Source organism: Balaenoptera acutorostrata, chromosome 20 (assembly GCF_949987535.1).
Source record: "Balaenoptera acutorostrata chromosome 20, mBalAcu1.1, whole genome shotgun sequence".
Classification (NCBI taxonomy): Eukaryota; Metazoa; Chordata; class Mammalia; order Artiodactyla; family Balaenopteridae; genus Balaenoptera; species Balaenoptera acutorostrata.
The window spans coordinates 27,233,049-27,249,271 of record NC_080083.1 but is presented as its reverse complement, the minus strand read 5'-3'; the positions used below and the strand labels follow the sequence as shown (position 1 = coordinate 27,249,271).

The 16,223-nt window shown below is 49.7% G+C and overlaps 1 protein-coding gene across 9 annotated transcripts in view; it reads left to right on the top strand.

Annotated features, from left to right (window-relative positions):
- The window catches only part of MSI2 (musashi RNA binding protein 2), a 395,252-nt gene that overhangs the window by 124,106 nt on the left and 254,923 nt on the right, over positions 1-16,223 (top strand). For 8 of the 9 annotated variants that reach the window (XR_009006264.1, XM_057535585.1, XM_057535583.1 and 5 more), the window contains exon 6: positions 12,871-12,963. Coding sequence is in view for 8 of the 9 variants with exons in the window: in XM_057535585.1 (XP_057391568.1) it covers positions 12,871-12,963 (93 nt within the window). In the remaining variant the exon portion in view is untranslated. Of the gene's footprint in view, positions 1-12,666; positions 12,688-12,870; positions 12,964-16,223 lie in introns of those variants that run through there. The other variant, XM_057535588.1, reaches the window with a different exon arrangement.

Below are 16,223 nucleotides of genomic sequence, written 5' to 3'. Positions count from 1 at the left end.
GACCAGACCAGCACATCCTGGGAGGGGAATTTGACTTTTTTTTTATCTTGACAGGTAAAATTTATGGCCCAACAGGTGGCTGAGTGTGTTTACCAAAGAGGACCACGCCAAGGGTGCAATGTGCTTCTCTCTCCTTGTGCCTCCCCCACCTGCCCCGACCTTTCCTCCCACCCCCGGGATGTTTCTGGAACAGTAGAATGAGTGACAGAGCAGGGAGGGACCTGCTCATGGGGTAGTGAACCCCAGGCTGCATGCAGGTCACTAGGTCTGGGAACCTTCCTTCTGGTTCATGCTTTTCTCGCCACTCTTGCCTCCTTGCCAGCATCTAAGTGTTAAGGTGACCCAGCCCCCCACAGTGGCCCTGCTTTTCTCTTTAACAGCCGATTGAAGAGTTGCTCCCCTGTTTAAACCCTGTGGAGGCTTTCTGTTGCTTCCTGTCATGGCCTGCAGGTCCTTCCCTGCCTGGCCTGGCCCCCCTTCTCCTTGCATTCCATTGATACCTTGAGCTACAGTATTTCAGGTTCGCTTGCAGCCTTTCAGCCAACACTGAAGATGCTACAGCCTCAGCTGGGGAGGCCCTTCTCCCCTTCCTTTCCTGGCTCCCCCACTGCTGACTTCAAGCCTCAGGTCACACCCAGTCTTGCGCCCCAAAGCCTCACCAGGCTGCAGTAATGAGCCTGCTACTTGACTGTAAACACCTTCATAGCAGAGACCAGGTCTTGGTCCACTTAACATCCATCAAGCCGAGCACCATGCTCGGCACATGGTAGGTCCTCAAAACACGTTTGATGAGAGAATGAGTGAATGAATATGGCTTGCCACCAGAGACAGTCCTCTGCAATTTATTTTCTTCTCTGACCCTCTTGGTCTGCATTCTCACTCTCCTGGGATTCAAGCAAGTGTTTTATGACATGTGCCAGGTGTTTTCACATCCTTATCTCTGGTGATGCTTATGGCAGCTCTGTGACGTATAGGTATTGCCCTCACTTTTGCCCATGGCTCACCTGCAAGGGACTCAAGCCCAGTGCTCCCTGGTTCAAGTCCCAGCCTCCTTCTGCTGTTCCCTGGCTTTTCCCCACTCTTGTGTGCAGGATGGTAATAACGAGACCTTTTGTTGAGGTCTCCGTCGCCCACTTTCTCTCCTGTAAGATGGCACAAGCAGCTTCTTGCAGAGCCCTGACTGTATATTAGAGTCATCTGGAAAATGTTGAAAAAATACTGACGCCCAGGCCTCCCCACAGACCAATGTAATCAGAATCCCTGAGGGTGGGGCCCGTATCTGTAGGTTTTAGGGGCTCCCCAGGCTGTTCTAAGGTGCAGCCAAGGTTGAGCCCTGCTGTCCTCCGGGAGTGTCAGGGAACCCGCAGCCTGGTTCAGCTCCGTGGATTAGGTAAAACTTGCTCATCAAGAACTGATTGCCATGTGCATCTAAAATATGTTAATGAAGGTAATCAAGGCTAAGGGTTAAGGTTGCCATTTGTTCTTTTCATGAAATCAACTGGAGGGCCTGGGGGATGGGATACCTTGGCTTCAGAGCCTGCCTACCAGCCTAGTTTTTATCCTTTCTTTCCCAAGAAGAGCTGTGTCGTTGTTCCTGAAGTCCTCTATTGACCAGTCTTCCCCAGAGTACAGTGGTGCCCTACTAAGCCTCGTTTTCCTTAACCAAGGGTCTGTCTTCTGACCATCCTTCCTGACATGGTTTTCAGCGTGCGCCTTGAGCTTTCCTGCACGTCACGTGTAGGACACAGAGACTCTTCTGGTGTCAAGGAACTTTTAAATGCTTAACTTCTTTTTAAAGATTAATTAATTAATTAATTAATTAATGGAAGTATAGTTGATTTACAAAGTTGTGTTAGTTTCTGGTGTACAGCAGAGTGATTCAGTTACATATATGTTTTTTTCTTCATCTTCTTTTCCATTATGGTTTATTACAAGATATTGAGTATAGTTCCCTGTGCTATACAGTAGGACCTTGTTGTTTATCTATTTTACATATAGCAGTTTGTATATGCTAATCCCAAACTCCTAATTTTTCCCTCCCTGCTTTTCCCCTTTGGTAACCATAAATATGTTTTCTATGTCTGTCAGTCTGTTTCTGTTTGGCAAATAAGTTCATTTGTATCATATTTTAGATTCCACATATATATGACATCATATGATATTTGTCTTTCTCTGTCTGGCTTCACTTAGTGTGATAATCTCTAGGTTATGTGGCGGCAAATGGCATTATTTCATTCTTTTTATGGCTGAGTAGTATTCCATTGTGCCTATGTACCACATCTTCTTTGTCCATTCATCTGTCAATGGACATTTAGGTTGCTTCCATGTCTCGGCTGTTGTAAATAGTGGTGCTGTGAACATGGGGGTGCGTGTATTTTTTTCAAATTATGGTTTTCTCTGGATATATGCCCAGAATGGCATATTGCTTTATCATATGGTAGCTCTATTTTTAGTTTCTTAAGGGACCTCCACACTGTTTTCCTTAGTGGCTGCACCAATTTGCATTCCCCCCACCAGTGTAGGTGGTTCCCTTCTCTCCACACCCTCTCCAGCATCTGCTGTTTGTAGACTTTTTGATGATGGCCGTTCTGACTGGTCTGAGGTGGTGCCTCATGGTAGTTTTGATTTGTGAAATGCTTAACTTCTGAGTAGAAACTGCCTCTCTGGTAGTTGCTACCCAGACAACCTGAAATGGTTCAGGAAAAGAGTGGTTTGGCAAGTAGGAAGGGACGGTCTGAGCCCATCACCTCAGCTGTGTGTTCGGTCCCGGGGCCTGCACACGGGCTGGCTTCAGGTAACCCTGAGCACGGCTGTGAGCAGGGCCTCGGGCACCTCTCTGCCTGGAGGTTGGCACTGGTGAGGCTGGAACCAGGGGAGAGGCTCTGAGGAAGGTGTGTGTTAGCGGCGTGGGCTCGGGGGTTAGGTTGGCCTTGGTGGCTTGGTTCGAGGTACAGGGGCTTCCTATGGGCCATGGTCTTGGAGTTAGGATTTCACGTTTGCCATCTCAGTTTGTGTTGTTCAGGCCAGGGCCTTATGCCCATTTTTCAAAGGAGGAAGGTGTCTCCCAGCGCTGTGGAGAGACTTGACCTCTTTTCATCTGACCAACCAGGGGAGTTATTCAGTATGTCTCAGTGTACACAGATGTGCTTGAAAACGTGAAACCGGGTGGACAAAGAATTTTAAACTTGTGATTATTGTTTCCCTTGGACCATTTCTGTTGGCAGGGTTGCCTTGGACCTAGGCTCTAGCCACGGGGCCCCGGGACCATCGTGTTACCATGTTTAGGGCCCTCCCCCTCCCCGGGAGCCCTCCTCTTTGTCTCCAGAAGAAGTCCACCCTGGGTGGGTGAATCGGGCTCCTACTGCTGGAGGGACAGGCACAGGTGGAGTGAACTGAGTTCATCCCAGCCTGCTGTCCTGTCTGGCCCTTCTTTCCCACCTCTTTCTGGGGTTTATTAAGAATCTGCTTTGGCCGCCTGTCCCTTGGCTGGGGCTGTGGAGGCACCTCTTTCGTATGCAGAAATGCTGGGCTTCCTCGAAAATTCAGCAGTAGTAAAGGGTACGTAATTTCGCTTGATACCGTTGCTGTAAAAGATGATGGGTTTTAATTGCCTCTGTGTGTTGGTAATCATTTGAACCCTGGAGAGAGAGTCTTTGGGGCCTTTTCTGTACTGAGTCCATCACTCTGTGACAAGTATTGGGGGCCGGGGGCTCTGAGAAGGATGGAGGGATGGAGACACTACCCGGGGATGCAGAGCAGCTTGGGTACCTGGGATGATGGTGTGATGGCCAGCCAGCCACCTAGCTCAGCATCAGGTCACGATCCTTAATTTCCTGTGCTTTCCAAGGCGGCACTCCATCTCTGCACCTTTTTCTGTTACCCCCCCCAGCCCCCAGTCTGAGTGCCACTGGCTAGGATATTACTCTCTGATACCAATCTGTGGACCGGTCACCCTCTCTGGCTACAGATTTTCCTCCAAGGGTAAGAGGAAGTAGTATTTTTTAAATTAGCCTGGGAGGGAGCTGGGTGAGGGCTTGGAAAGGGCTGGGGGGTCAGCTCCCTGCTGAAGCACCTGATCTCCTTCATTAGGAGATCACACTTTCTTTTAGGTGAGTTACTGTTTTAATCAGAGGTAATGCTGTACCCTGGCTATGTCGGCTAATTGTGTATACATTATATTCTAGCCCCATATAGATGAAGTCTAGTCTCTTCCTTCCAATTTTAAAGCTATTTAGAGGGAATGCCAAATTGTAGCCTGAACACTGGTGCTCTCTGGCTAATAGCTACAGATGGGGAGCGAGTGCTCTAAGAAACATTTGGGGTTATATTTATAATTAGTTTCCTCTGAAGTTAAATTAATTTCTGCAGTTGACGACATCAGATATTGTTACACCTTTGTCCAGTGGTCAACCGTGGGTGAATTGAGGCACATGGAATTAGCTGGTGGATGAAACAGGGGAAGCATGCTTTCTTGGACGCTTGGATTTATTTTAAGCCCTTTTTGCACTCAGATTCTTGACTTGGGGATCTTTTGGGCCTGTCATTAAGAAAAACTCCGAAAACAGCTTTAGTGAGATACAATTCACATGCCATGTAATTTACCCATTTGAAGTGTATAGTTCAGTGGTTTTTGGTCTGTTCACAGATACGTGCACCATCACCACAGTCCCTTTTAGAGCATTTTCACCACCTCACAAAGGAGCGCCATACTCTTTAGCCACACCTCCTGACCTCTCCCTCATCCCTAAGCAACCCCTATTCTACGTGCTGTCCCTATGGGTTTCCCCATCAAACTTTCATATGAATGGAGTCATACAACATGTGGTCTTTTATGACTGCCTTCTTTCACTTCAGACAGTGTTTTCAAAATTCATCCAGGTTGTAATACGTGTCAGCGCTCCATTCCTTTTTGTGACCAAATAATATTCCATTATATGGATAGATCACACTTAATTTATCCATCCATCCATCCATCCATCCATCCATCCATCCATCCGTTGGTGTTCCACTTTCTGACTGACAAACAAGGCTGCTGTGAACATTTTGTGGGGAAGGTTTTGGGTGGACATACGTTTTAATTTCTCTTGGGTATATAGTAAGAGTGGAATTGTTGGGTCCTATGGTAACTTGACAGTTAATCATTTGAGGAGCTGCCAGACTGTTTGCCAGAGTGGATGCAGCATTTGACGTTCCCACCAGCAGCATCTGGCCTGTCGGTTTTGCATCTTGGTTTCAGAATCGAAAAGGGCAGAATCAGACTTGCTCCTCATGACGTCCCCTCGTCTCCCTGTCCCCAGTTGTCTCTTTTTGCTGGGATGTCACAAGTAAAGGCGTAGGAGATTCAATGAATAGAAAGCTCAAGTTGGGGAATTCCCCGGTGGTCCAGTGGTTAGGACTCTTCCACTGCCGGGGGCCTGGGTTCGATCCCTGGTCAGAGAACTAAGATCCCACATGCCGCGTGGCGTGCCCCACCCCCCCGCCCCCCCAGAAAAGAAAGCTCGGGGTTGTGATGCCCCATTTTGTCACCCGCTAGTGCTGTGTGACTTTGGACGCTTCACATCTCTGAGCCTGTCTCCTTGGCTGTGGAAGAGAAGCTGAGACCCGTCTGAGGACTGACATGAGGCCTGAGGAGGGCAACTGTGAGGAGGGCTCAGCCCAGGGCCGGGCCCACAGTGGGTCCACAGGGAGGACGGCGCATTCTGAGCGTGGAGGAGAGGCGGGCACCACGGCTTTCCGTAGGAGAAGAGGACCTGCTATTAGGAGGGACCCTGCCACGTGTCAACCCTGGCCCTACATGTTTTATCAGAGGAACTTAAGTCGCATTTGGGCCGCTTCTCTTCAAGAGCTGGCTCTGCTCTCCTGACTCCTTTACCTTCCCACCTCAGCTTCTGGGGCAGAGCCTTGACCCTGTGGCCCCTGCCATAGTGCTTGTGCAAATGATGAGTGTGACCTGCCTTCCTCGGGGGGCAGATTCAGATGGTCACACCTGGGGCGTAGCGTTCTTCTCCCCCAGGGTGGTGGAGGCGTCCTTGTGGGCCACGCCCCACCGTCACCAAGGACAGGTGAGACTGAGGCCGTGGTGTCTGAGAGCCTCTCCCAAGGAGGTCCCCATGTTAGTTACCTGGGGCTGCCACACGTTGGGTCGTTGAAGCCACAGAAGTGTTCTCTCATAGTTCAGGAGTCTACAAGTCTGGAGGAGACAGAGCCTCCCTTCTGGAGGCTGTGAGGGAGAAACCGTCCCTCGCCTCTCTCCTAGCTCCTGGGACCTGCCGGCATTCCTTGGCTTGTAGACACATCACTGCAGTCTCGGCCTCTGTCTTCACACAACCTTCGTGTGTGTGTGTGTGTGTGTGTGTGTGTGTGTGTGTGTGTCCCTTCTCCTCCTCTTATAAGGACACCTCATTGGATTTAGGACCCACCCTACACCCAGGGTGATTTCATCTCAAGATCCTTTATTAATTATAGCTGCAAGACCCTCTTTCCAGATGAGATCACATTCTGAGGTTCTAGGTGGACATGAATTTTGGGGGGGACTCATCAAGCCACTGTAGTCTCTTTTTCCACATACGATTCTAGAAATTTTTGGAGAAGATTCCCAGTTCCTGACTTGTGTTCTGATTTCGTATGTTACATGAGTTTTGCCATGGGATTCGGATGTGATTGGGGTATTGGTGGTGGCAAGAGTGGTAGTTTAGGGGGAGGAGGGCAGAATGGAAAAAAATATTGGGAGAATGTAAGAATTTTAGAGGACAGGTCCCTTGGAAGAAACACCCCGGGGGAGGGGGCCATGGAGTTTGGGACTTCTAGGATCTCAGTCAGCCTTCCTAGAGCTTCTTTACCATTAAAGATTGGGCTTAATTCTCAGATGCAGAGTTGATGATACCACACAGTCTCATCCCAGATCCTGAAGAATAAAGTGCTCACCAAATTCAGAATCTAGTATGCAATCACCTGGTATCTTTCAACTTACTTACCAGTTCTCCTTTGTCACTCTGCCTTGCCTTTAACTAGCACATGAGTCACCTTGCTGGGACTTGATTTTTTCATCTGCATAATGGGGATGATGGACAGTCAGGTTTGCGAGAGCTCGCCCAATGCTAGCATTCTTATCCTTCCTGGGCTCTTTCAACCTTGGGATTCCCGTAGATGGGAGAGCATCTGCAAAGAGCCTGCATTCTTGGGCCCTGAAGATGGCTCGTGGTTTTTCACCGAGGGGAATTTGAACTCTTTTCAGGAGCATGGTTATGGCAAGAGCTGACTGAGTTTCTCTGGGCCTCTCTCACACCCATTTAAGACTCTTCAGAGCCATTTCCTGCCTTTCCATGCATTTATTAGGATCAGAAATATTTGTTGTTGTTCTGTTGTTTTCTTGTGTGACAACTAATATCTTTGGGCCAGTGCTGTTGGAGCTAAAATTTCCTCTTCGATCTCATCATAAAAGATTCTAACACCTCCACCCTCTGCTTTCAACACACACACACACACACACACACACACACACACACACACACACACACACGCCCCTGCTTTATTCGATTTTATAAAAATACAGCCAGTGGCTCCACTCTGAGTGACCATTTCAGATGGAAACACATTTTTTTAAAAGGGAATTTTTGAAACTCGAAAAAAAGAGCCAGCTCTCTGGTTAGAGGCAGGAAGGTGGAGTGTTCTTTGCAGCTCTAGTTAGCAGCTGGCTTTGGCCAGTTCTTATGTGTAAACAGCAATTTTCCGAACTGGAATGGATGCTGGGGTTTTCTTTCTGGAGCCAAGAGTTGTGTGGAGAGCAGTAGTGTTTAGTTAAATTACGGGTCTGGATAACAAAACTTTGCAGCAGTGATTTGTGACAGCCCAAACCCTCCCCATGCCCCTATGCGTGCTACACACACATACACACACTCACACAAACACACACATGCCTTCCCAGAATGCCGCCCTAGGCCATAAAAGGAGGTATCTGCTGGGGGAGGGGCTGTCCCCAAGGGTGTAGGGCCCTCGCTCTGGGTGCAGCCTTCCACCAAAAACTCCAAGCCAAGGGTGTTTCAGACCCATTTCCTTGTGGATTTCGGACTGAGCTCTCTCTGGAGCAGATGGGTGGCTCTCTCCATCTAAGTGTGCTGTGGAGGCCCTGAGCCTTGTGGTGTGCAGCGGCTGTGTGTCGGTGTGAAGGCTGTGGGTTGGGAAACAGTTACCCGAAGGGCCTAGCACAGGAAGAAGACACAGGTGGCGCTCTCCACTGTGGGCAGAGAGGACTTTTTATAACACAGAGGGCTATAGAGTCGGGGGCCAGTGTGTAACTGGTCCTGCTTGCTGTTTCCAGGGTCAGAGAGGGTTAAAGGTCTGGGGTGCTGGATGGTTCCTGGGGCACACAGAAGCCAAGACTCAAGGATTGGGAATAGAGAGGTACCCCCAATACACACACACACACACACACACGCGCGCGCATGCAAACATGTACACAGAAATGAAACCTTGACAGTATTGATGGGAATTTGAGGACCTCCGTTTAGTCCACTGAGACCTTGGACACCACGTCCCCACGCTGCCCCCTTCCTGCTGTCCTCAGGAGCCATGGAGGTGGGAGGGAAATGGAGGGAAGAGTGTGTGATTCTAGCATCCTCTGCCTGCCCCCTGCGTCCCTCTCCAGAATGCAAACCATGGAGCAGTGCACAGCCCATTTAGCAGTGATGCCATCAGAATTCCCAAAGTAAATCACTCCCATTTTCCCCAGCGCCCCTGGCGGGAGGGTTCACCTGCAGAGCCCCATCACCCCCCAGCCATGCTCCCCTCTCCTGAAGCTGAGACGTCAGTGAGCAGCTAACCAGGTGTTGCCCATCTTCCCACTGGCCTCTTCACGTTTGGAAGGTTTTGATTAAACCAGTCTCCTTTTCGTGTTTGCTGAAGAGTGGGATCTATCTCTGTATCTGAGCTGGTTCCTGGAAAGTATGTTTTAGTAACTTGGACACTTTGGCCACATTGTCTGGGGCCTGGAATTTCTCATCCTTGTTTAAAAAAAAGTGTTTTAAGGACTGTTTTGGGACTGTGTAGATTTATAGCTGGATGTCTTCCCCAGCCTTTAGGGGTCTGTCTTGGCAGGTTTACGGCTGTAGGGCAACGGTGGAGGGTGTAAGAGGGGACCTTCTCTTTTTACCAGTTACTGGGGAATGAACATTCTGCTGACTTCTGTTATTTGGAATGAAGACACGTTGGTCGTTTAATTCTCTGCATCCCTGTGAACGTTTGGAATATATATAGGGCCTGCTGTCTGTACCCACCTGGCTCTACACAATGTCTGAATGAGACCGTGGGGTTCATTTTATGGAATACCTCTCCAGAGTTTCTTTAAGTTGAGAACTCCACGAGTGCATGTTTGTAGATCACATTAGTGTTTCTTTATAGATATTTAATTGCTTGTCTGGGGTTAAAAAAAAGGAATGAAAAATCTAAAATGAAACTATTGGGAGTCTTTGCCCATCTGAAATCACGTAGAGATGTAGGAAAGTGTTTTTGAAATGATAGTGGAAGAGAATGGTCAATAAGAGTTGATTTATCAACGTGTTTGGTAGAAGGTATCTTACTGCTGCACGTTTCTTCTGAGCTCGAAGGATGAATTTAGTAACTGACTTTGGATTCAGCTAGTGACCATTTATTTATCATCTATGCATTGTCCCACCAGACTCTTGGGCATATGTTATTTGTAAATTTATTTATTTTATTTATTTTTGGTGTTGCTGCACGCAGGCTTTCTCTACTTGTGGAGAGCGGGGGCTACTCTTCGTTGCGGTGCGCGGGCTTCTCATTGCTGTGGCTTCTCTTGTTGCGGAGCATGGGCTCTAGGCGTGCGGGCTCAGTAGTTGTGGCGCGCAGGCTCTAGAGCACAGGCTCAGTAGTTGTGGCGCACGGGCTTTGTTGCTCCGTGGCATGTGGGATCTTCCCGGACCAGGGCTCGAACCCTTGTCCCCTGCATTGGCAGGCAGATTCTCAACCATTGCACCGCCAGGGAAGCCCTAGGCATATGTTATTTAATTTAGTTGCAGCAGGAACCTTGTGTGGTCGGCTAATTATTATATCTCCATTTTTAAAGGGGATTAAATTCCACACTGTATTTGAATGTGAGTTCCAGCACCTCACACTTAATCTATTTGTTGAATGAATGCATTAGGAAAGTTAGATGAGTAAAATTTGGTGATTAGTGAGTGTAGGGAGAGATTTAAATCTGGAGAGGGCCTGATGGAGCATCACCGTGAAGGTGACCTTGATCCACCAGGGGGACTGAGGGATAAGCAGGGAGACGGATAAGGAGGGAGATGAACAAGGAGCTGGATAAGATGCCCACCAGTTAACCGGAGGTTCTTGGAGCTCGGAGGTGTGGACACTGGTGGGATCTTCATAGAATGTCCTCACGTACATTATCTCATCAAATTTCTCATTCATCTGAAAAGAGATGAAAAAATAGTAAACAGCAGTTTTAAACACACGTGCAAACCACTGCATGGTGGCCAGTGAGATGTATGAGAGTCACCAGGGCAGTGTCCTCCTGAGACAGCACAGGATGTCCACTACAAGGGTATTCCAGGTCGGGGGTCAGTCAGCGGGCTGAGGTGGCATGTGTCCCCTCTGGGAGCTGCTGAGTTAAAGTGTGAGGTCCCTGAGGTCTGGGAGCCTCCCTGTCAGGCCCACCATGCTCACAGATTCGGGAGAGTTCAGGGTTAGGCGGGACAGGGAGCTCTGGTCCAGGACTTCACGTGCGGAGCACAGAACCCAGCCCTCAGGCGAGTCCTGTCCAGGGTCACATCCAGACTCAGACACAGAAGCCAGGTTTCCAGAGCCTTTCACACTCCTTAGAACAGCCTGCCTGGGACCACTGTGCCCTTAGGTGTCACTCTGCTGAGTCTCTACTGTTGGGAGTGGGTTGGTTGGTTCATTCTCTCCACACATGTGTCAGGAGACTTGGTGATACGTGATCCAGGCAGCCATGGCCCCCATACTTAGGCAACCTACATCGACTTTTTATTTTTTAAATAAGTAAATTTATTTATTTATTTTTTGGCTGCGTTGGGTCTTTGTTGCTGCGTGTGGGCTTTCTCTAGTTGCAGCAAGCAGGGGCTGCTCTTCGATGTGGTGTGTAGGCTTCTCATTGCGGTGGCTTCTCTTGTTGTGGAGCACAGGCTCTAGACGCGCAGGCTTCAGTAGTTGCAGCACGTGGGCTCAGTATTTGTGGCTCATGGGCTCTAGAGCGCAGGCTCAGTAGTTGTGGCGCACAGGCTTAGTTGCGCCACGGCATGTGGGATCTTCCCAGACAAGGGCTCGAACCCGTGTCCCCTGCATTGGCAGATGTATTCCCAACCACTGCGCCACCAGGGAAGTACCCCCTGCATCGACTTACAATAGACATGCGTGACATTGTGGCTGTTTCTTTTTTTTTTTTTTTTAATGTTTTCAGATTCCTCTCATTCATTTATTTCTGGGTTTTAGTCTTGCTTTTCTTTGTATGTTCTCATCAAAAATTTTTTCCCCGAGCTTTATTGGGGTGTAATTAACAAATAAAATGGTAAGATATTTAAAGCGTACAATGTGATGATTTGATGTATGTATGTATTTTATATTGTGGCAAGATCTAGCCATTGAGTTAAGACGTTGTGCTTTTATTATATAAAACCAAACTGGTGAGACCCTGTATCCACTGAGTTTTACAAATTTTTATTTGACATTAAAGAAGAACAAAAAAAGAAAAAGAAAAAACCAACCCCAAACCCCGCACAGCCTAACTTAGTCTTCAGAATAAAATTTATTGTATTTTATTGTCTTTCACTCTTCCCTGTAAGATTTTTGGTCCCACTCTGAAGAGTGGACATCATCGAGTTCCCTCCTCCCTTTGCCTTAGGGCTGGTGGGATTCTGAAATGTGGCCATTGCAGAAATTTGTTTGTTTTTGCATCCACCAGACTTTGGCTATGGACTTCTGTGTGCCTGGCCCTGTATTTGCACCCCGGGGGGTACCGAGAGGAGTCAGGAGCCCACGGTCTGGGGGAGGAGGTTAGAACGAAGGCAGGATTATCACTCACTTCAGTGCGAGGTGGAAAGTAGTGAGTGTGTGAGAGGCAGAGGGGCGCAGCGTTTGGGGTTCAGAAGCAGGAGAAACAGATTCTGGGTGGGGCGGCTATACAGGTATTTTGAATTTTGGAGAAGGGCACTGGATCTCGGAGGAAAGTCACAACTTGGCAAGGGAGGTGCAGGAGTGGAGAGGTCTCCCAAGGAGCAGGACCTGCGTGGACAGAGGTGTGGAGGCCTGGGGACCAGCTGCGCTTGGCTGAGTGTAGGACAAATCAAAGTGAATGGTGAGAAATCCACAGGGGAAGGAGCCCTGGGGGCCGGGCTTGGAGGGCGGTCCCGGTGTATGAGGTCCTGTCTGTCCTGTTGGCAGACGTAAGCCAGCACCCAGAACGGCTCTGTGTAGGTAGTCTGCACGTGGTTTTGAATTATGTGTGAGTTTCTTACTGACACACTTTATGGGTACTTTCAGGGCAGCAGACCTTTATGCACGTAGCTCTCTTTTGTTCATGTCTCTTAGGTTTAAAATAGCTTTGACGTGTGACTTAACATCACAGTGAAGCTGTGTGTTATAGCCAAAGAGGTTCACTCTCCATCTGTATGAAACTCGAGCTTTCAGGTTGCGGCCCGAAGGCCTCAGGTATCCAGAGTGACGGTCTCCGGTATCCTGAGACGTCCAAAGGGCCCGCTTGGTGCAGCTGGCATATTCCTAACATCGCCTTCCTCTCTAGAGAAGTGTGGAGAGTGGCTTGCTCAGCATCTCGGTGAGTGTGGCTTCAGATAACCTAGTTAACCCATGGCTTCCTCTTGTCATTTCTTGCAGATGGTCACAAGAACAAAGAAAATCTTCGTAGGCGGATTATCTGCGAACACGGTGGTGGAAGACGTGAAGCAGTATTTCGAGCAGTTCGGCAAGGTAAGCGGTGCGTGGAGGTGCAGAAGCCTGCGCAGTCCGTAGCAGTGGCTGCCGTGGCCCCTGCCTTTGCCGCTACTGTGTCCTCAAGAACCTTGTCCTTGGACTCGGCCGTCAAGATGTAAATGAAATTTGGCAGGAGCCGAGATAGCAGAGTCCGGCTTGTGGTGGGCACGGCACCCCACGTGCCTGCAGGAGCAGACAGAGTGGCCTTTGAGTGCGGATTCACTGGCATTTGCCGGCCACGTGGGGCCTGGGCTGGGAGCTGACGGTGGCAGCTCCTGGCGAGGGATTCAGGGCTGTGAGTCACAGGGCAGGAGCTCCCGCAGAAGCTGGCCTGTAAGTTGGCGCTGGACTTCACTCTGTGCCCTTCTGGAAAATGCATTGAGAGAGGAGGCTCCCTGGGGCCCTTGCGGCTGAACCCTCCCCTGTCAAATGCCCGAGGAAACTCAGGAAAGATGCTAGGCTCGTACCTGTCAGAGTGTCGGTGAGACAGCAGTACAATTATCCCCTGGGCTCTGCTGCGGGAACGGGCTGGGAGCAACTCAGAATGCCCCAGATGAGTCAGGAAGTGGAGTGTGGGAGTGTGTGTGTGACAGACAGAGTCACACAGACAGACAGGGCACGTAACCATGGATGATTAATTCAGCCTCTTTCTAGTTGGTGGGGGGGGACCCACTGCCTTGGAGAGTGGGTTCTTCCCCAGGGTGACACGTTCCTCCGATGACTCTGTTGCCCCAGGGCTCCAGCAGGGCAGCTTGCTGGGCACTGAGCCTTGTTGGCGTTTGTGTGGTGCCCCTCCTACGGCTCCTGTGTCCCAGGAGGCTGGCAGGTGGGTGGGTGCACAGGGCCTACGCCTCCTGCATCTTTGCACAGTTGTGGACATTGTCCTGGGAGCAGAGGTGTAGGACAGTTTTCTTCTGTGTGTCTCGTCATGTGTCTCCCGCCTCCACCGAAGGACTGATGTGGCAGAGGGCCGCCGAGGCATCCTGAGAAGACACCGCGGCTGTTCTAAGCTCTGTCACTCATCTGCCCCATGACACCTGTCACACTTGCCCTGGGTGGTACGAAGGCATTGCCGCCCACTGGCCAGTCTGAAAGTTCTGTGCTTTCATTTGTTTGCCCAAGGCAATGGGCAGCTATGATCCCATCTCCAGGAGTGTCCAGTTGTGAGCAGCTCTCTGGGATGAGTGCTGTGACTTCTATTTAGCCTCAAAATAGAGATTTTCCTGTCTCTGGTATTAATCAATTTCTGCATGGATGGGAGACCATGCTTCAGAGAACCCAGCCTCCTGCAGCCCAGCCTTGCGTTTGGAATGGCACTCAGCTGCCCTTCTGGGTCGGTTATGAAAGACTCCTTCCCCACGGCACTGTCTGGCATTGCCGGTTGGGGGCTGATTCATTCTGGCAGATTCTAAAAAATAGCTGGGTGTGTTGGGGATTGTGTACACTATGGCGCTTCTCTTCGAGACTGATTTAAAGCATTAAGGGGGATTGGTCCATCCCCCAGCCCCACCCTGCCTAGGGAGAGAGACTGGAAATAATTTAATGAGACAAATCCAGCTTGCGTAATGGAAGGCTCTGGAGTGCGAGCCCTCTTTGCTACCGTTCTGCCTTTAAAACCAGGCCGGAGGTGGTGTTTGCAAACATGAGGTGGGATTTCTTTTTCGAGCCGTAACCTGCCTTGGAATCTCATGGGCCTATTTGCGGGTGTCGGGGAAGTTGATGCTGCCCAGATGGGCTGTTAGAATTTTCCACACAGGCTCATACTCGCCACACCTCCGCACATGCCCAGCTCTGGGTCTCTCCCTCTCTCTCTCCTTTCTCTCTCTTTGTCTTTCCGTTGTTCTTCATTAACACTTAGCGTGGTGACTCAGTCCAGCAGCAGTTGGTGGGGGGACGCGAGCCCACAGCAGTGACCATCCCTGCCCCGGGAACAGCCGTCCTCTTGACTGGGAGGCGGCCATAGACTCTTCCCTGGCTTGGCACTCGCCGGGTCTGAAGCCGCTCAGTTAACTGTGCAGTAACGTCGGTGGATTCCTGCAGGATGCATAAACCTATCAAGTGTTTTATTAAAGGACTAAGGAGGCCGTTGAATGTATCACAACCCTCACACTGTATAGTCATGTGTTAGTGGCCTGTTGCGTACATATGCTCTGCGTGTTATCTGGGTCTGTCTTCAGAATAGCTTATTCCCCGTTTGGCTGGCGGCTGGTGTGACATGTGTGTTCCCTTGGGCAGGACCCACCACCTCTCAGGGTTCTGGTATAATCCATTTGACTCCAGAATGGTCAAAGGAGGGGAGACCCTGCTACTGGGCCTCAGGGGTGATGAGTAAATCCAGTGGCTGTGAAAGGAGTAACAGTAAATTGACAAACTGATTGAAGGAAATGGAAAACACACGCACACACACTTGCATAAAGTATACTCACGCATAGGCACACACTCCCGACTGTGTCAAGTTGTTTGGGGCTCTTTTCAGTTGGTTAACTGCACATTAGTAAGGTGTAATTCAGTGAGTAATTTAGTGAGTACATGTTAAGTGTTGGATACGGGCCAGGCCCTTGACTTATGTTATCTCACTTAATTCTTCTCTGGGATGCTGGTGGGTGTACTGCCCATTTTGTTGATTGTTAAATGGAGTCTTGGTGGGACTGCAGCTTTGACTCAAGGTCGCAGCCTTATGAAAGTTCACAGACTTCCCCTCTAGGCTTGTCTGACCATAGAACCCAAACCCTGGGCCCGTTCCAGCTGCTGATCGACCCCCAAGATAGACTTAGGGTGGGGAGGATGCAAAAGAGAGGAAAAAATGGTGTCCCCTCTGGATGCCCAAGGACAGTGCCAGGAACTGGGCCTACGTGGCCTCATTGCTTCTGCACAGCGGATTTTGGCAACATCCAGCCCATTTGACAAAGGTGGACAATACAGGTCAGGGAGGTGAAGTCTCAGCAAAGGTCACCCAGGTAAGGCAGTAAAACAGCCAGAATTCACACCCTACTTCCTCCAAGTCTAGAACTGTCCATCTTTCCACAGGCTCCATTCAGAGTTCGCCACCTTCTTTTTAGGTTTCCCTCGTCGTCATGCTTCTTTCCTCTTCCTCTTCCCATCTTGCCTGAGGTGGCAGCTGTTTCGGCTATTTATTTCAGGTGGCAATCAAGATGGGTAAGAGCGCTGTCTTGGGGCTCTGAGCTAAGGGAGTCTAAACATGTCATTACTGTAAGCGGAGTGGGTGCAGGATGGCACATTGAGAGCTTGAAATTACT